General features: G+C 38.9%; 2 protein-coding genes across 3 annotated transcripts in view; one reads left to right on the forward strand and one right to left on the reverse strand.

Moving 5' to 3' along the window:
- Positions 1–2,026: 2,026 nt before the first annotated feature.
- Positions 2,027–9,535, forward strand: fbxo16 (F-box protein 16). The gene is made up of 8 exons (XM_030046803.1): positions 2,027–2,122; positions 2,990–3,025; positions 3,152–3,358; positions 5,075–5,239; positions 5,824–6,080; positions 6,666–6,768; positions 7,884–8,157; positions 9,468–9,535. The coding sequence occupies exons 1-8, from the start codon at positions 2,027–2,029 to the stop codon at positions 9,533–9,535; spliced, it is 1,206 nt and encodes a 401-aa protein (XP_029902663.1).
- Positions 9,536–10,252: 717 nt separating this feature from the next.
- The window catches only part of fam49a (family with sequence similarity 49 member A), a 45,402-nt gene continuing 31,769 nt past the window's right edge, over positions 10,253–23,885 (reverse strand). The window contains exons 3-12 of one of the 2 annotated variants that reach the window (XM_030047032.1): positions 22,041–22,120; positions 19,472–19,593; positions 17,709–17,814; positions 16,911–17,047; positions 16,645–16,722; positions 16,200–16,316; positions 15,791–15,870; positions 14,635–14,761; positions 14,474–14,544; positions 10,253–13,206 (exon numbers count right to left, since the gene is read on the reverse strand). In XM_030047032.1, the coding sequence (XP_029902892.1) occupies positions 13,143–13,206; positions 14,474–14,544; positions 14,635–14,761; positions 15,791–15,870; positions 16,200–16,316; positions 16,645–16,722; positions 16,911–17,047; positions 17,709–17,814; positions 19,472–19,593; positions 22,041–22,113 (975 nt within the window). In that variant the 5' untranslated portion in view covers positions 22,114–22,120 and the 3' untranslated portion in view covers positions 10,253–13,142. Of the gene's footprint in view, positions 13,207–14,473; positions 14,545–14,634; positions 14,762–15,790; positions 15,871–16,199; positions 16,317–16,644; positions 16,723–16,910; positions 17,048–17,708; positions 17,815–19,471; positions 19,594–22,040; positions 22,121–22,509; positions 22,590–23,885 lie in introns of both variants that reach the window. The other variant, XM_030047033.1, reaches the window with a different exon arrangement.

The following is a 23,885-nucleotide window of genomic DNA, read 5'->3' on the forward strand; positions in this document are numbered from 1 at the left end:
ACCCCCTCCTCCTCCTCCTCCTCTCTCTCTCCCTCCCTGATGTCAGCGTCAAGTCAGCAGCAATGCAAATTCTGCTTCCTGTCTGGATTTTCAAAATAAAAGACACTACAATAACTGAACACGATACTCTAGTAAAGAAAATGCCACTGATCTATAATATTCTCACATAAACCTCGAAGTAGCCATATTTACGAGGCAACAGTAGCCAAATCTACAGTTTGAATCATAGCAACCACTTATCTACAACATACAATTAGGCTAAATCAAATTTAAATATCTGCAGCAAGATAAAAAAAAAAAAAAAAAAACGAAGCCTAAGTTTTATATCAGTTGCCATCGTCATCATTATAAGCATTTTATAGTCTATTTGTGTATTTGTGTGCAATGCCTGCTCTAAACAGATTTACTGTAGAGACAGTTTTTTTTGTTTTTTTTAATAAATAAATATTAGCAATACTTCTATGACAGGCTACGTGTTGGGAAATTAGGGTTATTGTACCAGTGGATATATTGGCTGAAAAAAAAAATGATGGTTGCACAATACAGCAAATAAAATAAAATAAAATAAGGAAATTAAAGAAAAAATTACAAATTACAAACACAAGTCGCCTGTGTTAATGACAAGCCTAGGTTGTATGAAGCTACAAATAGCTTTCCCTATGGCATATATTTATTTAGCAGAAATACAGAATATACGATATGGTCTACAAAATTATTCAGCTATGCTTATTCCGACCAACTGTGCACTGTAATTTTAAAGGCTGTGTTGCTTAATTTCCGGTGTGTTCTGACTGTACGTGTCTATCTTGACGCAGCTCTCCCTTGTCTCTCTTCACAGCAGGTTTTCTACTCCTTCTCCGTTGCGCACGACCGCGCATCCGTGGACGCGCACGCTTTTGAATGCAAAACTTCTCTCATTGCCGGGAGCTGTGCGTCTCGGCCATCCAGTGAGGCTTTAAACAGTTTATCATTACATTTGACCTTATTGCATAGGAAATACACCACATTATATACACCCTTATGCAGTAAAAGGTCCATTTAGTGAGTGGAACATATGACAACAGGTCATCAGATATAAGAATAATCATAAACACATATTTTTAATTATCAAACCATTCAGTACTGGGCCAATTTGATACTGTGTTTGTTGATTTTAAAATATCCCAAAATCTTAAGCAGATGTAAAAATTGTGTAGATTTTGATATATGTTGTCAGTGTCAGCAGTGCACTGGAGGAATATATTCCCCAGTGTGCAAAGTCATGCCTCAAAGGAATGCTATACACATGTACAAGTACACTTTTGATCACTTCTTCTTGCATGTTCTTGCATATACAGTGTATGAATTGTATTTATTTATTTAGTCTCCCAGCTTTGGTGCATCCAAGGCAAATGGTGCAGCAATTACACGTTCAGCCTCATTCACTCCATTTGTCATCATTAGAGCCGTGCAGTGACGCCTGCACACTGCACACACTGACTCCCACCGTGCTTGGGTTTGCAGCGCCCTCCTGTGTGAAAAGTGACAGCCAGGCCACTTGCAAGAAAAAAGAGCCGGGTGGGGGTGCAGTCAGTCAGTCAGTCACTGGTGCACGCTCAGCATTGCTATGGAAACAAGTAAACTGTGCACTGGTAACTCACACTGGAAGAGGCCTTAGAAACAGTTGGCTGTTCAAACACAACAGAGATCAGGATTGTGCACCAAGAGAAGACGCGTGTTTAAGAGTTGAATTTATGTCCCTCCTCCACTGGCCGACGGAAACTGACCGTGAGTTAAACACCAGAAGAGACATAAACATAGCCCATTTACCTTGTAAGGGCAGTCCCAGAGTGTATTGCACTGTTCTGTGTAACAGTTCACTGCACATTGTGTGTTTGAATGTGTGTCAGGCTACATTTGTCCTGTTTTGATCTTTGACACTGATATAGCACCAGGATTGTTTTACGCTGTGTAATTCTAACTCATTCATCATGTGTTCTCTCAGTACATCCCCTTTACCCAGTGTGATCTCCCCTTGTGCAGGAGGATGCCATTCGCACCGAGGTCAGCGCTGAGCTCTGCTAAGATGCAGACCAAACTGAGTGCCTGGACGCCTCTGAACCACCAGCTGTCCAACCACAACGTCAGATAAAGCCATCTTTCCTTGTCTTGTTAGTGACCATATGGTGGATATAAATCTATGAGGAGCCAACAGATAGCTTACAGAATCATCAGTAAAAAAGACACTTATTTGGAAGCAACAATAAAGAATTAATTTAGTTATATAAATTTGAACATCTTGGAGATTTGACTCCACACATGGAATGTGTGCTTGTAGAAACTTCAATATCCCAACTATAAATCACCAGAAGTGGTCTGATGAAAACCTCTTATCCTCAAAATGTCAACTTTTGAGGAAATGAGAAAAACATTTTTTTTTTTTTTTTTTTTTTTTTGGTACATGGCCAGACACTTCTGAGGTTGTAAATTGGTTATGAAATGTCTTCAGCAACGCTATAGAGTTGTAGTTTTTTTTTTCAGTCCCCTGAGGACCATGTAATATTTCGACTGAAGTCAAAATATAGAAATCACAAAGGTCCATGTGATGAAATCTAGGTGTTATTTTAGGCCCACTGCATTTTATACTGCACTACCAACATAAGCACGCCTCTTGCAGATATTAAATTGATATTTTCAATTATATACTGCCAGTTTGAGGGAAATCTCTTCAATCTAGTGAATCAAAACACTAACAAAGGCAGTAATGGGGTGACACTGATTGGACCTGTGGCACACTACATTAATGATATGGGCTTGTAAGCCATTGGTTTTGGAAATACTGGCTGCCTATTTGTGTGCAACCTTTCATTATATAATTCTTAACCATCTCATTTTGTGTTGTTGTGCTATTATTCACTATACCTAGCTGTACAAAAAAGCTCATACTGAATTATTGATTATTTAATTTTGTGTGATTTCCAGCTGTGTTCACAACTGTCTTCTTTTTCAGGTGTTTGTAGAGAGACGAAACCTTTTGGCAAAGTGGGTAAGTAGAGAGGAGACACATGAAGATTCAGTACATCCCCAATCGGCTGATGGTTATCAACTGCTCTGTTCTGCTCTATTCAGTTGTATCCAGTGTGTTTTCTCTGTGTGTGTGTGTGTGTGTCAGTTTGACAAGTGGTCTGACAGCCAGAGGAAGGCGGTGCTGCAGGACTTGGTATCCAGCTGTAGTGCAGAGCAGCTGAGGTTCCTGAGCCTCAGTGTGAGCAAACGGCTCCCCCTGCAGGCCGCCGACTTCACCTGCCTGCTGCCCAGAGTCCTCTGTCTGTACATCTTCTCCTTCCTGGACCCCCGCAGCCTCTGCCGCTGTGCTCAGGTAAAAACCTGCACCTGAACAAATCAGCATTACTGAGCTGCATATGAGCATTGTGATACTGTGCATTTATGATACTGTATATTGCTGTTGATGCTATAAATAGAAACCTTATTTCTGTAATGATAATCTGTGCTAGAAAAAATTTATATTATTCTAATTCCTTTGCCACAGACGCAGGTTGATAAAAGACTGCAAAATGCCCCTTTAAATATCTTTTGACTGAAGTACTACATTTAATTTGCATCTAAATTTTGTCATCTGTCTATGAGCCCTGCTGCAGAATCTAACCAACCATATGTGAAGTCTGCACCCAACCTGCATATACATGCTGATGATTCACTAAGCTAACAAACTATCATTAAATGCTCTAACTTAGGCATGGAAGTTGCTTTGTCAACTTGCAGTCAGCTGCAGTGTTATTGGTTTGTGTTTGCCAGGTTGGTGCTCAGCTAATTTACTGTCCTTGCAAGTTAGATGGGCTGTTAGCAGCAAAAGAAAAATCAGTGTAGTAACATTACTGAAAAATGTGGATTCACTTTCCCAGTGTTTAAAGGATAGATGTTACTTAACATATGCATGTTACATATTAAATGGCCCATCCTTTTATGCTGCAGTGGGAAGATCAAAAATCTCTATTTCTCTAATTTTTAGTTTTATGCCAGTATATTTTGGTATTGTGTCAAATAAATCAATAGATAGAAAAATAAATAAATAAATAAAATAAAATAAAAATAAACAGTATTCTGACTCAATGTTTTGGTAGTCTTTCCACTATTTCTGCTGATTTGGTTGATGGAAAATTATTTATCCCAGGCAGAAACAGCTTCACAGATACAGTATAACCACAGACAGCGCACTAGCTTTACATTAGCCTAGGCATTGAATTTGCAAGGTAAACTGAGTGCGTCTCATTGACTTTCCAATGCATTCAAATGGTATTCAGATGTGTCCAAACATCTCAAATTGCTCCACGTGTTTTAACTCGGTCAATTGTGTGCTCTTTGATTAGCCTGAACAGGAAAAAAGAATCTTGTTTTTTGGCTAAATCATGAAGTCCTAATAATAATAATAATAATAATAATAATAATAATAAAAAGCATATACATATTACATATAGCCAGACACACTGTATATTCACAAGTGCTGTTGTAGCAAACCACATTTGAACTGTGTTTATCAGCAAACCAAAATTATGAAGTCAACCAAAGGGTAATCCTCTCCTCAGGCTGAAGGAGATATTTAGGCTTCACAATGGGGCTTCTCTCTTACTCTAGAACATGTTAATGCACAGTAACATTAATGGGGTCAGCATCAGCAATAAATTTTCCATCATAGCTGATTGCTTGTTGATATTTTTGGTTTTCTCCTTTTATGACACAGATAAATAAATAAATAAATAAATAAATAAATAAATAAATAAATAAATAAATAAATAAAGCAGGACCACTGGCTGATTTAGTAGTAGCATAGGCCATGATTTGTATTGAGCCCTGAGTGGATAGTGGGTAGCTGCAGCAAAAACAGAATAAGATTTAGATAGCCATAAAACACATTAAAAATACTGAAGATTAAAGAAACTACATTCTCATCTTGCTAATACAGAGCTTTTAGCTACAGAGAAAGAACCCCTACAGAATAGTACATACAAAATTCACAAATGTGCATCATTGGATATTCAATACAATACATCGGTATGACCTCGCTGTGTGTGAGCAGGTGAGCTGGCACTGGAAGAGCATCGTGGAGCTGGACCAGCTGTGGATGCCCAAGTGTCTGAGGCTGGGCTGGTGCATCAGCTTCTCCCCCACGCCGTTCGAGCAGGGCGTCTGGAAGAGACACTACATCCACACCGTGCAGGAGCTGCGCATCGGCAAGCCACAGGTCAGGAGGCCAGACACTACCTTACACCAGATTTGTGCCACAATATCCAGTTTCATGATGTTTTAATATACCATGGCTAAGGATATGAATATTGTTCTATATCATGTTTTGCATATAGGTAATTGGGTCACTATTAAACTAGAGGAAAAAAAGACAAGATTTGTTGAATGAATGTGAAGACTAATGCTGCATTCACTTGGAATTTCCCACTTCCTGCCTTAAAGCATTCAAGTGGTTGAGGTGAGAATAATATGGTCATCCAAAAGAGAGATGCATTTGTGTGGCTGCTTTCAGAGCAGACATCACATGACTAACTGAGATACAAACATCATGCACAGGCTGATAACTGCTTTGCGGCTTTAATAGGGTTGCATAGAACAACTTAACCTTCCAGTTGACCAAATTTATTTATTAAGTATGCCATGCGCAAACAGAGGGTTGACAATCTCTTGAAACACTTGTGCTTAATGTTTTGCTGATAGTAGCTGAGAGAAGAGTCCCCCATTTATGACTAGGATTTACAAGTTGCAGAACCATTCAACTGCATGTTGTCCTTTTGCTTGAAGGTGTGTGTTCTTGCTCAGACGCCTTCATCCCAGCAGCAGTTTGTGGCTCCAGATGTCTGTAGTAAAAGTGCAGAACCATCAGAAGCCATCCTCGCCAGAGAGGAGCGCTGGGCATCCGCCAGCAAGCGAGCTGGAAGCGCTGCTGGGAGGGGTTCAGGGACAGTGAAGCAGACAGCTGCACTGCCCCCATGGAGAGATTCTGACAGACATCCCAAAGACACCCTGCGCTTCAACTACCTGGCCAACCTGGACCCCATCGAACAAGCCCTCCAAGCGTAAGACCGACCCCCCCCCCCACCTAAAACTGCAGGGCGACCGAAGAGGAATGCTAAGTTTTAGCTTCCCTCATGACTAAAATTAGAAATGCATTCCTTCAGTCGACTGTTAAATAAAGATAAAACTGACAGAAACAGCAAATGCACCATGATAAGCATAAACAAATAAACCCCTGACTCAAGTTAGACAGTTCACCCCCCTCATGTGACGAGAACCCCAAATCATCTCAATGGATTTAATGAAGCACAGTATAGGATATGTGGATCATTCATGGATGATTAGTCTAATCATTGAACTTTAAAATAAAACAGAACTCACACCTTTCTAGTGACTGTAATTGAAAATACAGAGGGTGCAGCTTCAGTGGGTTTTTCCAGTCAGTGGAGAAATTTTATAGAGAAAGCTCATAAATATTTCACCTTCTCTGTTTTCCCAAACAGTGATGGGAGGGTGATGATTTATATTGTCTATTAAACCTCAAAAACTGGACTCTCAGATTCCATTCAGTCTCATTAGTAAAGGTAAACACTCGACCTTCTTGTTCCACCTGAGCAACTCCCACTGACTCAAATTTTTCTCTGCAGGCAAATGAAAAGCAGAGCTGCCGGCAACAAGGCGAGGCCAGACAACGTGAGGACAAAACCGCTGTCTGAGGCGAATTATAAACTCCGCAAAGCCAAGTCACTGGTAAAGCACGCCACGTTCATCAGCACCATAACCCGACTGTGGCTGTGACCTCCTTGTCTGATTCAAAGGGAGACGATAAACGCCCAAAATCCTCTGGAGAAACTGCAACCAGCAGGCATCATGCATTATGGAGGAGCGTTTACATGGAAATGCATGTTAATGATGAGCTGCTCGGAGAGGGAGGTGACAGAGTGAAAAAAAAAATATGCTGATGATGGTGTTTCATGATGGGAGGGGGAGGAGAGGGTGAAAGAGAGGACACTGTGTCACTGAATATTCAAAGCGTGCAGCCTTTGTTGAAATTCCCAAAGTATCATCACACATTTTAGCAGCTGGATACACAGTTTTAATGCCCAGACTCTCCGAACCACGTCTGAGGACACGGCTGAAAGGAAACAGAGCAGAACACTTGCGATCATATTCAGTTTAGGATTTCAGGCGTATTTTCTCTTCTAAATTTAAATTAAGCTTGCACCGGGTGGATTGGGTTGGAGGAGAGGGCACAGCCAGTTCATTTGCCTCATTCCGTTTGGAGATTATACAGTGAAATGAAAAAGAAACCACTACATCTTGAAAATGTTTTCATATTTTTATATCAAAATCTCATTACTTCTAGATCTTGGAAATAATTATAACCTCAAAGGTGACATCCTGTAAGCATGAGCAAAAATTTCAGCCAATAAAAACATCAATTTTTGAGTAAGCACACCCATCCCATCAAATAAAACAACCCGTTTCAACAGGATATACAACACATTAAGGAAGCAAGAGGCTCTCAATATATTGTTTCCTTGTGACTTTAAAATTTTAAGTAACCTCTCTAACCCTACAGCTATTGCTAACTCCCATCATGACTGGTTAAGATTGTATTTGATATAAGCTACTTAATTTTAATCATTTTGTTACTTCCCATAGCTTACAACATGTAATAACAATGGATCTTTTTTTTTTTTTTTTTTTTTTTTTTTAAGAAAAATCCACCAGTAGCTGTGGATCCGGTTATTTTTAAGCTTCTACAAAGTCATTTAGTCATTTAAATGTGAGCAAGAATTTTCAAATAGCATTTACAGAAATGAAAACTAAATCCAGGCCATTTTGTCTCTCTCCTCCTTCAGATGTTCCTCAGCTCCAACTGCAGACCCTGCAATCCTCCCCCTCCTCCTCCTCCTCCTCCTCCTCTTCATCCATCTCATCATCATCAGACTCAGAGTCAACCCAATTGGGCTGCTCCCCGCCCGGACTACGCCATCACCATGGAAACCAGCAAGAGTCTGGCCCGATCAGGCCAATGGAACGCAGGGATACGTCCGGGGCCCGTGAGGCAGGCGGTGCCCAGGCTGAGTACAGAAGGACTGAGGGCGTCACGGCGCTCGAACAGGAGCGCTCCCAGTAAGACTAGACTTAGACTGCACCCGCCTCACTGCTCTGGGCTAAATATGATGTAATTAGACAGCAAGAAATTAATTGAGGACAAATTATGGGGTTAGAAAGGACTGATTCTACAAGAAATGCAGTAGCTCTATCTTGTTTTTCACAGTGTAACAAAATGATATATAATGAAGTATAACTAAATGGTGGATTTCTAATATTTTAAGGTCATTTTAGGGCCAAGTGTGCTACTATAGGAGAAAATACAGTAGCAAATGTAATGTCTGCCTGGCAAAAATATAACACAGGTATTCAGATTGGGTTCAGTGGTGAGATAAAAACACTTTTTCTTGATGGTGATTCTCCATTAAACAAGTTAATCCAATCGTCTGACACCAGCGCTTGACCACAATCTCTCATAAATAAAATCAAACAGAGATAGAGTTATAATGTATTAGTGTATTTCTATACAATTAGTTAATCAATCAAGAGGGAACCACATTTTAATTTCATTATACAACCTGTTGTATAATGACCAATAAACTTCCTTGTATCCTTGTATCTACAGCAGTGTAAAGTGGGATTTATTTGCACTGGGGCCAAAATGTGTTTAATGTATAGTGCCTATCAATGTGGTGCCACGATGACAGATCATCTTGGGGAAAAAGAGCGACAGAGGTGTTGCTGAGTGCTGCAGATAACAGGCCTGACATTCATTACATCAGCTCAAAACACAGCATCTTTGCTAACAACAGCATTCATATTAATCTCTCCAAATGAGGTATATGGCAGCCTTCTCGTGCATTTAAAACAAACAAACAAACTTTTGAAGAATCTTTTTCCTCAACTGAGTTGTTCAAAAGTGAGTTTAATTCACTGCTCGTACATGGCCTGCAGGTCTCAGCAGGTCCCACTCATTATTTAAATCACTGATTTTTCCACAATTACTGTGGTGCTGCTTGTTGTCTACAGACATGATTTGTTGGGTGGGTTCATTTTGAAATGTTCAGGGTGTGTGCCGCCATAGCAACAATGACCCAACAGGGCATTCCTTACTGTAATTATGGGCATGAAGGTGTTGCAACCATTGGCATCACTGAGATAAATAATGACAGTATGAAGGGCACTCGTGGGTTACCGATGCATACACACTCCATGAAGGATACACACAGGAACAGGAACAGAGTGGCAGAACACTAAGCTGATTGATTCTGTTGACTGTAGCACATCTTTGGCCAATCACATTTCTTACGTTGTGCAACAATGTTTTTCATTTGGTGACTTAAGAGGAGAAATCGCCAAAGCGAATAATTTAAACCTTCCCATCCCAGGTACACCACTGTTTGACTTTCAGCCTTGGGCCGCGGCAGCTTCAGACCGAGCATCACACAAGAAGTGAACCGGATCACCTGAACATCCAGCCTGCGCTGTGAAGCCCAGTAAGCAAAAGTGATTTTATTCCCCCCACCCTACCTTCTTTTTTCATAACACATTTGCAGCGAATTGTGTTAACACAGCAGCAGGTGAAGATAAGTAAAGGTAGTAATGGAAAGAGAGACGCGACCATAATGAACGCACTACATTTGCCTGTGATTAACTGGACACAGGAGATTCTCACAAATGACTGATCTCGATCATCTCCTTCTTTAAAAACAACTGCAAACATCCTCTCTGGGACTTTGATGGAAAAACTAACAAACAAGCAGTTTAATGATTTCTCTGATAATGAGGACAAAGTATTTTGCATGAGCGATAAATAGGCTAATGTTGGCAGCCTAGTTATGATGGGGCTGTTCCCATTTTTATTTGAGTGTTGCTCCAAAATGAATCATCCGTTATTTCAAAGTTTTACGAGATTGTGATGGCTCTCAACATTCACATAAATTACAGTGCCGCTTAGAAAATGTGCAACTTTGTCTTACAGAGGGGGTGAACTTCTGTTTTATTATTATTATTATTATTATTATTATTATTATTGTTATATTTTTAGTATTTTTTAATTATTTATTTTACAAACTCGGCAGTTATTACAATTCAGAATACAAACAGCTGTTTTTGAGAGCCCCCCCACCCCATCAATTAAATAATGTAAATAAAAAAGCCAAAAGATGCCTAGTCTGCATAGGAAATGCACCACCTTTATTTTCCAATTCACACATCCCATTCAATATGCAATACAAAGCCAAAGCAACGTCCGAACAATGAATCAGAGCTCCAAAAATATTAAACAATAACTTGTCAGTTAAGGACAAAACGAGATTTTTGTCTCAATATTCAAAACGACTTCTTGCATACAACACACAGTAGCATATAACTAAGTCTAGTCCATGTACAGTATTCACTCATTGCATATAAAACATTGCCTCCAAAATCCAAAGTATGGCTCACACACTAATATATTACTAAATACATAATGATCAAAAACAAAAAAAAGGCTTGACAACATATTAATATGAATGGTGGATACCTGATGTGTTAACTGAATGTTAATTAATTGAATGTTAATGTGAGTACTGATGTCAAAAGGCAGGAGTGTGTATGGCTTATGGATGAGATAAACTGAAGCTCAGTTGAAGAAACTTTTTTTTTTTTTTTCTGCGTTGCTGCTGAGAAATAAATGTTATTATTTAAGTACAACTTTTCACAGGTTAGTCCTTCTATTTGCCAGCTTATGCGACTGGAAGTCTTTAAGGCAATGTTGTGCTCCCATGATAAGACAGACATTTCCATATTCCATGTTTCTATACACGAGTGATCGGGGGGCGATTAGGTAAAATTTAATGATGTGGAAGGTACAGCAGTGAGGCATAAGCCGCTGTTTTAATATTGAAATATATGGGCTGCATTAAATGATTCATCCGTTGTCTATCAAACACTGGCAGAGCTACAATATGAACACTAAAAATTAAGGATTAATCGGACAAAATGCAAAGCCACAATGGTTTAATCCAATGTGGCTTTAGATGTTTGTTACATAAACACTGGCTCTTTTTTTTCTCTGTAAGTGCATTGGCCTTCACTGTCTGAGATTTTTTTTTTTTCTAAAGAGCACAAGTGAAGCAGAATTCACTGGATACAATGAACAGCAGTCAATAATGACGAGATTGTCTGACCTTGTGAATAATTAGGATTAGTCACTGGAGTGCTGTGTAAGTATGGAGCCTTGACTGATATTCAAAAGGATGGTGTAAAATTAGGCAAAAACACAACTGTACACACAAAATGAGCTTAGATATCAGTAATATTGAGTGTATAATGCCCCTTTGGTCTGCGATCACTGACAACAGTGCTGGGGATCACACGTTAAATCTCTCACAGGTGACACAAACAGGCTCAGCAACCGTTTTTCTCTCAGGACGCCAGAGCCAGGGTGGAGGCGGATCTCCACACAACGCAAAACGATGCAGTTGTGAAATGTTTCTCAGTTTTGGCTCTGCCTCCTGATGACAAAACAGCTGGGGATTGGAGATCAAGGATTTTATGTGATGGATGCAACTTAGCATCTCAGAGGGTCAGATCCTTTGACGGTTTATTTCATTTCAACTGTCGACTATGAAATGATTGTGAGTGTTGTTTGACGTTCAGTGGACACAAAGGAGCCAATATGGTTTGAAAGGGCTGTAATGAACTACAGTGAAATCTAATTTTTGAAATATCAAAAATGAAGCACCACCCCACTGGTTACTTCCATTTTTGGGGGGATTAACTGGGTGACATAAATCGTGGGTAATGACCCACATTGGCCAAGCAGTGGTACCCAAACCCATGAACCGTTGGGCGTTTTTAAAGAAATTTTAACAGTGATCACACCCACATTTCCCTACCTTGGCAGAAATATAAAATGAGTCACAGAAAGCAACTTTTGCTCTTACTCTAAACAATTTATTCAGAATTAAAGCTATTTTTTGATGTTCTTTTTAAAGAAATGGATTTCCTGTTTGATACAAAAGCCACATGGATAGAAAAAAAAATCACTTCAAACATGACAAAAAAGATACTATCATTCAGAGCTTTGCCATACAACAATTAAATAAAAACATTTGGTTGGCTGATTTATTTTTTGTGTCGGACATATACGGTCCTTTCCGTCATCAAAACCTCTCCAGTACAGGATGGAAAACTTTGACATCCACTTCCTTGACAGCACTTCATACGCAAGGTAGCAGCATCACCATCAACATTGTTTACAGTGGACGTTTGATTTATGTCAACAGAGCGGGGGTGGAGAAGAAGCTGAAAAAAGTGCAACCTGCCAGTCGCCCAGATGCACAGAGCAACAAATCAAAGCCGCTGATCCCTTCTCCGCCAACTAAACCATTAACGTTTAGGCCTTCACCACAAAAGATGTCCATCTTGACAAAACACTTACTGATCTCATTTTCTGTCATCATCTCTTCGTTTTGTACGCCAAATGAAAACAAAAACCAATACGATGAGGTCCTTTTGCTTCTTTAAACACTATTGCAGCATTTTTGATGAATGTTCTTGAAAAATGTGACAAATTAATACAAGGCTTTATTTTTTCCTCACTTGTTTCAAGGTCATGTCCACTGATTAAAAAGCATGTAATTTGCTTCAAAAAGAAGTTTCATTTTACTAAAACTTGAAAAATTAACTTATTGGCAAATCTTTTTAGACGTATAAAAAAATATAAAGACATTGACAGGAAGATTTGTTAAGCTAGACATTTTTTTTCAGTGTTTATTTAAATTCACTGAGTGGATTTCCAAGTGCTGCTTGCAAAGTTCTGGTATATAAGGCTGACAGGTACCCATCATTTTGTTATCATTTTAGGCAATTTCATGTTTCATTTTGATTTTTTTTTCCGTTTTTTTGCAAAGTAGGTGGTAAATGCTGTGTGGGTTTCAAAGACTTGGAGGGAATGACTATGCAAATACACACAAGTATTTACATCGAGTCTGTCTTTAAATAATGTAAACATATACATCTTTTGTGAGGTCAGGGTATTGATCCTCTTCATATCTATTTATATAAAAGATCAAACGTTACTGGAGCATCGTTCGGATGTTCTTCGGAGTGGACTCGTCGTTCAGGTGTTTTGTGGTGAATCTGAAGAGGAGACACAGATGATGAAGGTTACATTGGTGTGACGCCAAGAAATACCATCACCAAGCTGTCAGCTACATCAAAACAGCTCATCAGACAGTTTAAGATTTTAGAGGTTTGCAAAAAGATAATACATTTTCAAGTGTCAATGTGGTTATCATGTGAAAAGACTGTTAATCTGGTGCTTGTGTATAAATCTATGTTACAGTTACGATTCTACTGCTAATGTCTATTTCAAATAAAATAAATTAATAGAATGAGAGGATTATTAAGTTTTGGTTGCCATAAGGTAAAACAGACCAAATTATATCCCATTCCAGTGTTTGTTTGCTCCTGTGATGATTTTGTTTCCAGTGCCTATTTTATTGTGACACATTTCATGGCTGAGTTGACTTTGATCCTCATGGACTTGAGGAAACAAGTATTCATTCAGTCATGCTCATTTTATTCTTGTCTTACTTGTGTTAGTTTAATTGATAGTGTTTCAATACTGTTTTATTGTGTTATAAAGCATTTTGTAACTGCTGTTTGAAAAAGTGTGATACAAATAAAGTTCATTATTGTAAGAATTGATTATATTGGCTCCTTCTTGTAGTGACTAGCCACAGAACAAGTCCTACATAATCATTCATTATCTGGATATGCACTGATGGGAAAAAAAAATCCTAGTAAAGTGAAGCTTAAAAGTTACACTATGTGAACTAATTCACTAATTCAATTATATAAACTTAAACTAGGGTTTGACAGACATTAGCTTTTCAAGGCCAGTGCTGACAGTGATGCTGCTGAGAGACAGTATTTAGTGCCAATATGCATTTTTCATTCTAAAAAATGATTTGTCTCTATTGTTTCCTGAATATTTTTTTCGTGTCATGGTGAAGTTCCTTCTGAAATGGCATGTAAACCAACATGACACTAAAACTGTCCACTGTTTTAGGGTGAGCAGCTCTTAAAGGCTGAATCACCAACCACATCTATTCAGTGGCAGGAGAAACTCTAAGATACATGAAGACTTTAGGAAGAAATCACTTATTAAAACATTAATCAATGTTTAAATTAATAAGCAAGACAATAAAATTTCGCTGCAGGTTTTTCAGATTGATTTCATGGAGTTGTGATCAGGTAGGAGCCTCCTTCAAAAGGTGAACTCAAGGTGAGTGAGATAACTAGATCCTTATTTAAGATCTGACTGTCAGGAAACCCAAACGTTAACACTCCTCATGTGTTCAAAGTGTGAAAGCAGCGTTTGAAGTGAGGTGAGTGAACCTACTTGAGGGCGTTCAGGAGGCCCTCGACGTTGTCTGCCGGCTGATCCTTCAGGACTTTTATGCAGCCTTTCATCTGAAAGGAGAGCACACAGAGTCAGAACGGAAACACAGAAACTGAGGAGCTAAACCACAGAAACAAAAAGCGATGCTTGGTCAGACGTACGTCTATCTTGGAGGACTTGTTGAAGGCTCCGTTGGGGTGGACGTGGTCGTAAAGGATGATGACGCCCACCATCACCCTCATACAAAACAGCAGGGTGTCCTCGCTGCTGAAACGACTCGTATAGTCCCTGGAGAAACAGACAGACGAATGAGAGGAGGGACACTTAATCGACAGATTTATGGAGAAATATTGTCTAATGATAATTTTTAATCTTGAAATGCTGTATGCTGGGTAAAAAAGTAGGGCTGTATGATATTGGAATTTTTGTTGATACTGATATATGCACATATTTATTTTTCCACCTAATTGAAGAGAACATCAGCTCTCTTGTGTGGTGGAATTAACATATCATTATGCCTCTTATCGTGATGGCCCACTGGCACATGCACACATAAAATACATTGCTTTTCAAAATGCGCACATTCACTGCACAAAATAAGAAAACTACTTCAGCTTCGGTTATGTAAAATATGTCATTTTTATTGTCATTAGGGATGCATGATATTGGATTTTTTGCTGACGTCTGATTTGTCAATATTCATTTTAAAGCTTTTATCGACCGATATCATTCCCTCACAATTACCTCACATCTGTGCTAACAGGCAAATGGAGAGCAATTTATGCATAGGTTTCATTGTGAAAAAATGCAACCTTGGAGGGTCTGAAACATTACAACTGTCTTCATTAAAAAAAATAGTAATTTGGCATTGCAAGAGCAGTGTGCAGAGGTTTCTTCAGTATGGTTGATATTTTCACTTGCACACCTACCCCAAGTCAGTTCGATGTGCAAATAAACACCTAAGGCATCAGGATGTTCTTTGATAGAATTTAAGGAATTAAAATTGCCATGTTGTTGGGTAAGACATAATGACTTTGGTCAAAATTAGATAACAGAGACGTGTCATTTCTCAGCAATAGTCTGGTGAGGTCAAGAAATCATGGTAATCCCATGTTTTAAAACTGTATTTATATCAAACATGCATATATCACTGGATTTTCCTCAAGATGTGAAGTGAAGAAAGTTTCAAAAACCTGAGGTGTGCTAATGAATTTGGGCAATATTTTTAAATTAAAAACTTAAAAAAACCTAAAGCCCTGAGGAACCCTTGATTTAGTGAGTGTGCATGAGGAAAATGTAGTGACAGGAGTGACTCACGGCGTCTCCAGCATGACTTTACAGACGCTTGCCATGGTGCTCAGACAGTCTGTTGTGTTCTCCAGTGGAAGAGTCTTATTCTGGAGGAGGAAATACAGAACAGACACAGAAATTCAATCAATAGTTAATGATTATTAATTATCTATCAAATACGTTGGATTCCCTGACACTATGCTTTTATTTAATCTCAGTTTTTCCAGGGAAAACTGACCGAGAGAACTCCTGCATTTTCTGTACAAAAAATTATTCTCAAGCCTTCTTTTTTCCCAGTTTTTTAGCAAGTAGATTTTACTTTGCTGGATCCCACATTCACTCGCTGTAAAAATCAAAGCGTCTGAAGGCCCCACTATCTACCTAAATTATGTATCATAGTCACAGTTGTAACAACAACTCACAACGACACACTCACCTCTGTCACAAAGTTTGTGGTTGCGTTGCTCAGAGTTTTAAGCATGGGCGTGGCCTCGGCGTAGAACAGAGACATCCTATTGGCCATCTCGTTGTTGACCTCACTTTCGATGTCCAACTGTCAACAGCAACAAACAACACAGATGAACTACGGCTTTCTTTAAAACTTCAATACTGAGTGTGAGCATTTTTTGCATCTCAAGTTCTGATGTGAAAAAACAAACAACAACAAAATCAAAAAGTGACAGCCACTTTTCATTCAAGTTGCCATTCTGAGGTTGTTTCTGAATTTAGAAGGTGAAAGCAACGCAGATATTAAAATATATATCAAAGCTTGCAGTATGTTAGATATAAATTGTTGTGAACCCTGAGAAATGTGCTTGGCTTCTTAGGGCAATCTAATACAGATCTGAATAAAGAAATATTGTTTTATGTAGACAACTCACATTCATGTTGTTTATCCGGTTTCGACTGATGGTTCTTCTGTAGTAGCTGAAGTCATTCTGGATGGCAGGAATTCTCATCTGAAGGAAAATGAGGAAAGTGCCATAGTTTAGACAAGAACAAATACATAAAGCACCGACACACTGTTTAAGTGAATGGGGCAGCGAGCACAATGACTAAGTAAATGAGTGACTGACTGATGGAGACACTGTATGTGTCTGTGTTTGAGTGTGTTTAACTGCTCCACTTTGCAGCGTTTCTGACAGACCTTGAGTTCGTCGAAGCGCAGTGTGAAGTGGAGGATCTCTGCAAACTGTTTGGCCAGCGCCTGCTCCTTCTCCAGGTGCTGAGTGGGCGTGTAGGGCGGACATGTCAGGGACTCCAACAAACTCTGTAGGGCCTCCTCTGCAGATAAACACATGCAGACAAGCAGTGAGGTGCTGTGGAGGTGTCAGATCTGCCCCATAAATACTGTAAAACACTGGTGCCACAGCATCGTTGAACCTCCCATTCAGAATTTATTTGTCCATTCCCTTTGTTGAGAGGTTATGAAAAATAGATCTGTAAAAATAAATTGCATAAAAGTGCATCACAGGGTTCTAGTTTCTACAGCTAATAAATAAGATAATTATAAGACTATGGGCAAATCAGTAGCACTGAAACACTGAAACATTTTATTTTATTCAGAATGTCCACTGTAGTTGATATGAATGGAGTGAAATAATTTTGTTCCTCAAATCATCAAGAGTCATCAACATGACTGAAAAACAGTTATGATATTTGAGAAAATAAATGGGACTACTATCATTTGTGACCTTACTGTGAGGCCCTAATTTTATTCACATGGACTGTTGAGGAGATTATGGAAGGGATAATACACTTTCTTGCAACTCTGACAAGATGTTTTAATTCAAAATTCAATGTTTACCAGATTATAAATAACACGTCTGATAGAAGAGTCTCAAAATAAGCTGGGGTATGGCTTTGATAAAGTTTTTCTACCACTATAAATGCCATAGCCCGGGTGAAAAAACAGACACTCCTCTGCCGTACAACTCTACTGTACCTAGTCGGAGGGAGAAACTGTAGAACTTCTTGAGTCTGATGACCAGCGGGCAGACGGAGTTCCAGGCCCGTTCCTGCAGCAGGAGGTCATTGGGGTTTTGAATAGCCTGGATCGGACACAAACAGTGGTGTAACATGAGAAAAAAGCATCTGTAGTTTGATTTATGTTTGGCTCTGTGTGGTGCAACTATTTTCAGTTGTCCTCCTGGACTTTCTTCACTTGATGAAGAGAAAATCTGTAGCAGAGCTGCAGTACTTTAGTTTTGAGCTTAGTCTAAAGAACATTTCTGAGATCTTAGATCTGTCTCTTCTGTTTTGACTCAAAGTTTTCTTGGTCTCTGGGCCATAACTGGATGTTTCTTTGAGCTTTGGGAAAAAAAAAAAGAGTAATACTGCTTGTAGAGTAGAGGACATAAAACAACTCAGGGGATGTGAGTTCTATGCATTAAGTCAGATATTTCAGATTAAGAGTACAGTGGATATGCACAGAAATCTATATCATTCGCCATTACTTTAACTCTGTTTATGGCTAATTTTGTTTTTTATCTTGTATAGGAATCAATCAGCCATGATCTTGGTCTTCACATGAAACCAGCTTGACTTCAACTTGTAATCGAACTTGATTTCCAACAAAAGTGATAACCACCCTGAATATTTATCTTACTTACTGACAATGATGATAATAATGTGCTTATTACATTAGATGTTTTATTTTTAACTATTCTCTGGAAGACAAGAGACTTGCTCTTCCAGAACGAGACAGCATGGAAAAACAATGTTATTCTTGACAATCCAAAACAAGCCTGAGTTCCTGTAACTAGAGCAAAGGTTTTTGTCTGATTTAACCTTCTCTGTGTGTTCATACCACTTAAGAACACATGAAGGAACAGCTGAATACACCATGACTCAAGACTGTGGTTTACCCTTACTTTATTTTGTTACGCTCGGCTTTCGAGATACGAGTAACTGCCGGCTATCAGATGTCAACATCCTCCTCGTTTTACCTAAAAACCTTCCATTTTGGGGGTTTGTTCTAATTATGTTCTCGCTCCTAACAAACCACACTGCAGTTCTAGTCTGAACCCATCCTTTGACTCCTATATTAAAGAGCAAAAAGACCACAGCCTCGATACGAATAACTTTAATTTCTAAGCAAATCACACAGCATTTCAAGTGCTTTGCAACATAAACAGATGTTTTTAATTGCACCACACTGAGCTTCCTACACCCATGTGGTCTTGTTTATTGGTGTTTGATTGTGTTTCTTGTGAGTCTCTCCAGTTTTTGTCCCTTATGATTGAAGATTAGGGAAGGGGCTATGGACTGGAATCCATATTTATTATAATTTCTGAGCCTCTGTTGGCCTGTTTTGGTCCAAACTTTGGGGAATGATGGATGTTGACACTGAGGTCTGGCATCTTGAATATAAACCTGATTGTCCCACCAGCGGAGCTAAAGGGCCTTTAGTTTCATGCTCAATAACTCAGACACTGCTGAGTCACATTCGATGAATCTTTGGGGAATTATGCATTTTTGCACTGACATCCAGTATCTGGAAAATGTAACTAATTGGCGCTACCAACAAATATGAGGAAAAAAAATAAAAGGGCAACTTGATCCAGTCATGCAGAATGTCATGGTCACTTCTGTCTTTATTCTGTGGGGTTATGTGTATATTGTGTGTGTGTGTGTGTGTGTGTGTGTGTGTGTGTGTGAGAGCACAGTGTTCAGACCAGTGTGATGGTTCTTGTGTGTGTTGCTTACATCTCTGATCTCCTGGCCTGCTCCTTTGTAAGCCTGCAGGCCAGACAGGATGCTCTCAGAGTCCTGCAAGACTGAGTTCACCTGGTTCCACACTTCACGCTCGCCCTCTGTCGGCTGGGCATCTGACACACACACACACACACACACACACACACACACACACACACACAAAGACATCAGTTAGCCAAGCTAGCAGTCAACATGTGTTAAGACAAACGTTAAACAACACCACTTCTCACCATTTCACACCAGGAATCAAAAACTTACCTGCACTGTTGTAATTTATCATTTCTACTCCAACTTTTACATTTTTTGCTTTATATTTGATTGCATGAATGTGAAATGGCTCTTTTTTTAATTCTTAATGATGGGTAGTAGTTTTTTTAAGTTGTCAGGAAACACTCAAGGGGGGTGGGCATGTGTGCTGAATGTCTTTGCCATCATCAAAGGGCACTCATGCCTTTGAGATTTTTTTTTTCATAAACCACAATATAAGCCTCTGAGGGAGGAGTACAAAAACATTCAGCACAATATACTATATATGGGTACAAGCCTAGAGCAAACATTTCACTTTAGTGTTCATTAACATTTACATTTTCATTTTTAGCACATACATCCACATGAGTCCCTCAGATGGTAAGCCAATACTTGTTGTCTTGGTTCTCCATAGTGATGCCTTCTTATCCAAATGCATCTACATACAATATGAATTGTCTAGGAATAACTGAGTTACTGTGTGAAAAATAATGATCAAGGCAGGTTTCATGTATCCTAGATATATCTATACAGCAGCAATCAAATAACATGGAGCCAGATTAATTTTTTACATCCTGCCTTAAGCTTTTTCAAAATTATAAGTATTATATTTTTTATTATAAATCAATTTTTTTGTCCTGATTATAACAGTAAGAATCAAAAAATCCTAAATTTTCATGGTAGCAAAGCACTACTGAACAGGGCAGTCACTCAAAAATGAAGTAATGAATATTCTCCTTGATTTATAAAATGTACCAAAAATGTTTTGCGTCGGCAACAAAGGCTGCTTATAGCATGAAGATACATGTGCTGAAAATAATAAACGCTCCACTGAAGTGAAATGTCCACAGTGTGTTTTTGCAGGGCCGTCTCATCCAAAGCGTGCCAGTGCAAGCTCTTGGATAGCCGTGGAGCTGCAGTGGAGCCCAGTTTACACAATACAGGCACAAAAATTGACTGAAATGTTTTGAAATTGTGGATCAACCACCGTTCAAAACACAAATTATGTACGCACATAATTCAGAGAATGCTCCGAGACTGCTGAAGAAATTGTTGCAGACAGAACACAGTGTTTTTTGTTTATCTATTTTTAGTTATCTGAAATTAGAATAAACAAAGCTCAACCGTGCCCTGCCATGTCTGCAACTAATAGACAAGCATAGGGGTCGACTGGCTTTCTGTTTCAATTTATCTGCACGCCTAAAGCAGGAATACACTGCTTCGTTACACCTTAAAATTATCCAACATATTTTTCAGAAGCACCTCAAAATAATTAAATATATACATTAGCATCCCATTGATGTCTATAATTTTGACAGCTCAGACTGGCTTGGTTTAATCTGAGGGCCAAGAAATATTTTATTTTACACTTGTGTGAGACAAAGTAAGCCATTTCTGCAGGAAATTAACAATCTCAGATAACATGCAAACAGAAAAGTCAAAATTGTAAAAGAGCAATTCTAAATATAGTACATTGCTGATATTAAAATTCTACGTCTGGGGTCTATTTTGCATTTCAAAACCATTCCACTCCATCATTTCCTCTTTGCCGAATAAACAAAGCCTGAGGTTGCAGGGTAGAAACTGAAATGCCATTGTGGAGGAGGGTTTTCTTTGTAGGAGGTTTTTTTTTTTTTTTTTTTTTTTGAAAAAGGCCAAAGTAAATCTATTTGCTGTGTTAAAAGTTCATCTAATTTGACTGAACATTACAAGGCAGTGCAGTGAGAATGTACAGTAATGTAGTGCAGGATTTAATATTTGACCATAATAAATGCAGGCATGGTGGTTGGCACGCAGCAGATGATATTTTGTACACGTGCTAAATTTAGTTGAATGTTTGCTCTGATGCAAATTTATATACACTCTGATTATAGATGACAGTACTCTGCAGAAAGTGGAGCAAGGATCAGCGGTACAGAAAAAAAAATCTTGTTAAATATAAAGAGGAACTTATTAATAATTTGTTAGTAAATACATTTGGACAATACAAAAGGGATTCTTATTATTAGTACACATAACAGGTCATGCAGAGGAGTTAGTAATAGCAGGTAGCGAAGGTCAAGGGTCAGCTCCATTCTTATTCAACTCAGGGTGAAGTGATTGAAATCCCAATGCAAGAATGACACCAAAATTAATCATGCATTATAAAAAACAAAACTCAGAGATTGCATTATGAATTCAAATGAGGATGGTTGACAGGCAGTTGAATAGCTGAACAGAATGACCCTTGACAGGATGGAGCAGCTGAAGAAAGATCAATGAAGAATCAGGAGGGGGTTGGCCAGGCAAGAGGACAGGCAGAAGCTGTGCTCACTTTCAAAGTCAAGGAAAAAGTTTGGCCCCTGTTCAAGCTCTGTGCAAGTGAGCACTTTTAACAGATTCCCCATTTGGTTTCTGCAAGAGAGAAGAAAGCAACAGAAAAAGAGGGGGAGAGGGGGAGAGAGAGAGAGAAAGAGAGAGAGAGAAAAGAGGAAGAAAGTGCATGTTGTGTTAAAAAAAAAAACAGTCAATCATCAGTTATTGGAAGAGAGATGGGAGAGAATGGCAGATCTGAGAAATCAAAGGGCAGGAGGTTCATGACGAAGCGAAAGAAAAGGCGGGAGAAGTGAGGAGAAGAGAGAGGAGCGTTAACAGACTCCTTCGTGGCTTTGTCATCGGGAGCAGAGACCTGCTGACAGAGAAGAGACAGCTGAGAGGTTATATGCCCCCCGCCCTCCCCAACACACACCCCACATCTCTCTCCCCATCTTTCTCCCTCTCTTCCACTCCTCTGCCAGACTTACTTTCAAAGTCCAGGAAAAAGTGTGGATAGTTCTCAATTTCCCTTGTTAGGACTTTTAGCAGGTTACCCATTCCAGCAAACCTGATGGTCAAAATATAGTGGTAAAAAAAACAACATAAAAAAGGTCATAAATACATTACATTCTACACAAAACAGGTTATGTCAAAGGTATAGTTTACACAACAGAGACACTTGTGATAACTGAGACCAAGTTGAAAACATTTTTATTCTTAATCACCCAAATGACACTCATTCATGCCCAACAGAGGCTGTTTGTGATGGTGTTGGTGTTTGTGTACGTAAATGCAATTAAACAAAATGTTGACACTATATAGGCGACTGTAAACCCCCCAAATATGTTTCACTTTGTGTTTACTTTTATTTGCAGTGTTAAATCTGCTATCTTGCACCGTGTCTTCAAAAGCTTAATTTTCCTAAGTCAAAACTGAAAATTTGCTAATTTATTTATGTGAAACAAATTATATTATCTTTTATGGTCTGGTGCAAAGAGAACTGGATTTTTTAAGTTCATGGTATAAATTAAAAATGTAATGTAAAGGTGTAGTGTAGGTGAAAAGGTCAGGTGTAAGGATTAATTTGACTGATGCTCTTTGTAAAACTCTTCCCTGCTTTTGATTCTGTATCTTTCAGTCATATACAACCAGGTTTTACTGTAGCAAATGCTCTGATTGGTTGACAGCATGCAGATAGAGAAAAGCTGGTCTGCAGTAGATAAAGTGAAATAAGTGATACTCCTTATATAAAGAAATCATATCAAACCATTCCTGACTGAGTTGAGTGCACTGTACTCGATCTTTAAAGACGTTATAACTTATTTTCAGAGGATTTTTAAGTGAAACTACATTGGAAATAAGTGAAATTATATCTAATTCTGGGTGAGTCAAAACTTGCATAATCTGAAATGCATTTATCCATAAACAACTTTGGTGTTTTTGTGTCTGTGATTTAGTGACATGAAGTTATGTCAAACTCTCAGCTCATTTGTCTGCTTGTGTGGCAGTTACCGCTTTTCCTGTGTGTGTTTGTGTGTATGTGTGTGTGTGTGTGTGTGTGTGTGTGTGTGTGTGTGTGTGTGTGTGTGTGTGTACTGGTCAGTAAAGAGGCTGAGGAAGCAAAACCTTCTCCCGTCTCTCTCTGGTCAGAACTTCTAAGGATCTTAACCACTTTCTCAGCTCTTTCATATCAAGGACTTGTTAAATGTGGCTAAAGAGGCAATTAAGTCCTCAGCACCAGACCCGCTCTATAAAGACTTAATTGAAGGCAACAGACAGAAGGTAAGTAGCAATTTCCAGGGGAGAGTCTACCTCCTACAGCATGGAGGGTGGTCACTAACACTCTGTAATAACAGCAGGACTT

This window comes from Myripristis murdjan, chromosome 24, assembly GCF_902150065.1.
Source record: "Myripristis murdjan chromosome 24, fMyrMur1.1, whole genome shotgun sequence".
NCBI lineage: Eukaryota > Metazoa > Chordata > Actinopteri > Holocentriformes > Holocentridae > Myripristis > Myripristis murdjan.